Source organism: Fopius arisanus, unplaced genomic scaffold (assembly GCF_000806365.1).
Source record: "Fopius arisanus strain USDA-PBARC FA_bdor unplaced genomic scaffold, ASM80636v1 scaffold00023, whole genome shotgun sequence".
Taxonomy (NCBI): Eukaryota; Metazoa; Arthropoda; class Insecta; order Hymenoptera; family Braconidae; genus Fopius; species Fopius arisanus.
This window is the reverse complement of record NW_011887762.1, coordinates 400,845-402,715: the sequence shown is the minus strand read 5'-3', so window position 1 is coordinate 402,715 and position 1,871 is coordinate 400,845. Positions and strand designations below refer to the sequence as shown.

General features: G+C 32.5%; 2 protein-coding genes across 2 annotated transcripts in view; both read left to right on the top strand.

The window, feature by feature from the left end:
- The window catches only part of Cth (Cystathionine gamma-lyase), a gene marked incomplete in the record, with an annotated part of 8,894 nt that extends 8,545 nt beyond the window's left edge, over positions 1 to 349 (top strand). The window contains 1 exon segment of the mRNA XM_011301474.1: positions 1 to 349.
- Positions 350 to 419: 70 nt separating this feature from the next.
- LOC105264557 (glucose dehydrogenase [FAD, quinone]) overlaps positions 420 to 1,871 on the top strand; it is a 5,700-nt gene continuing 4,248 nt past the window's right edge. The window contains exons 1-2 of the mRNA XM_011301504.1: positions 420 to 1,159; positions 1,460 to 1,758. Of these exons, the coding sequence (XP_011299806.1) occupies positions 1,006 to 1,159; positions 1,460 to 1,758 (453 nt within the window). The 5' untranslated portion in view covers positions 420 to 1,005. The remainder of the gene's footprint in view (positions 1,160 to 1,459; positions 1,759 to 1,871) is intronic.

The window sequence follows — 1,871 nt, the reverse complement described above, 5'->3', positions numbered from 1 at the left end:
TATAGAGGAAGTTCATTACAAAGAAATTTCACTCAGATGTTGCAATACCCCTTGTCTACTTGCTGAACGAGAGTTCGGATGAAACGTAGTGATCGCAGCTCCTTAGCTACGATTCTCTGATTGTGATGGAAATTTTGAGCTGTTCCTGCAGGTTTAACTCAGCTGTCCACCGAGTGATTGACTAGCCTGGTAGTGATTTTATGTGGAAAATGTCGTGCTGTCTATTATAAAATAGGGTTATAGGGTTATAGAATAGTCGTGGGGACTAAAAATTGAACTACAAGGTCTTCATATTCATATATTTCAATTGCTTAGAACAGAATCAACCAATAATTATAAATGATTTGTCTACAAGAAAAAAAAATATTGTATTTATCAATTGAATTTAATTAAAGAAAAAAACATAAATTATGGATAATTTTTTTAAATAGTCAAGATTCTTTTAATATTTAGATTTTATATGTCAAATGATAACATCACATACATATGAATTTTAGCGCGCAGAGCGCACCATATACGCTAGTAGTAAATAAAAAAACGCAGTAGGTGATCACTTGTCGCACCATTTCTTCCACGGAGTAATACTGATCCTAACCTAGAGTCATTCAAGTCCCAAGAACTTACTGATCTCTAACGCTTTAGTCAATCCTCCGTGAATTTATTTACAAGAGGACATCATAAATTGGAATATTACCAAGCGAATAGAAAAAAAAAACAGAAAATCCAGAAGGAAGATCTCATCAGTCCCTGCTCCGTTTTTGATATATTCAAAATAAGTTTTAACCCATATTATTCTCAGATAATTAGATAATATAGTTATTATTATTATGAGATTTATTAGACACTTGATTTGAGTAAAAAGCTCTGAGGGGTAGTTAATGCTTCAAATAAATGAAAACCGAAAATGTTGTAACCTACCACAGGACGAGCGAATAATAGCTCCAACTACTATATATAGTAAAAGGAATTAATGAAGGAATGGAAGATTAGGATGAACCATCGACTATGGTTGCCCTTGCCAAAAGCATCGCTTTCATAATATTTCCAATCCTCGTTTTTTTATGCTCACAATTTTTGGAGATTTCCTACTATCTGAATGATTACGTTGACTCAGTTCTCAACAAAATACATCAAGAGAAAGTTTATAACTTTATAATAGGTATAGTAATCAATTTTAGTGTTAATTTTTCATCGTCGACACTTGATAAGTGGTTTTTTATTAAAAATTCCTTGAAATTGAGAAAAAATAACTTAATATGAAAAGTTAAATAGCGAATAAACGTTAAATAATATTCATCCAGCGATTTTTGTTTTGATTAATGAGACGGTGAAGGAAGCAATAATTATGAAAATGATTGGGTTTGTTTCATGTCTCTTGTAAATGGCTCAGAATTAAAAAACGAATGAAAGTATGCAATGCGCTTTGTAGATTTATATTTATAGATAAAATCTGTTTCAGTTGGAGCGGGAACTGCAGGATCCATAATCGCAGCTAAATTGATAGATGCAGGAGAAAAAGTTTTGTTAGTGGAGGCTGGAGGTCCACCTCCCCCATTTGTTAACATTCCCGTCTTATCGCCGATGTTGCAACAAACACCTTATGATTGGCACCTCAGAACTATTCCCCAAGTCCATGCCTGTAAAGGATTAATAGATAATGTAAAGGGATTATCTTTGAATTTTGAAATTCGTCAATTCGTCATTTCGTCATTCATCAAGAAGTTAATTACCGGGTTGATAATATCTGAAAGAACTATTTAAGAACAATATTTAATCAGCACAATTGCAAAATTAGTTCTAGTGAAGCATACCTAATAAATCCGTTTTTTTTTTCGATTTGATACCTTTTCAATCGAATTTAGCAACGTTTT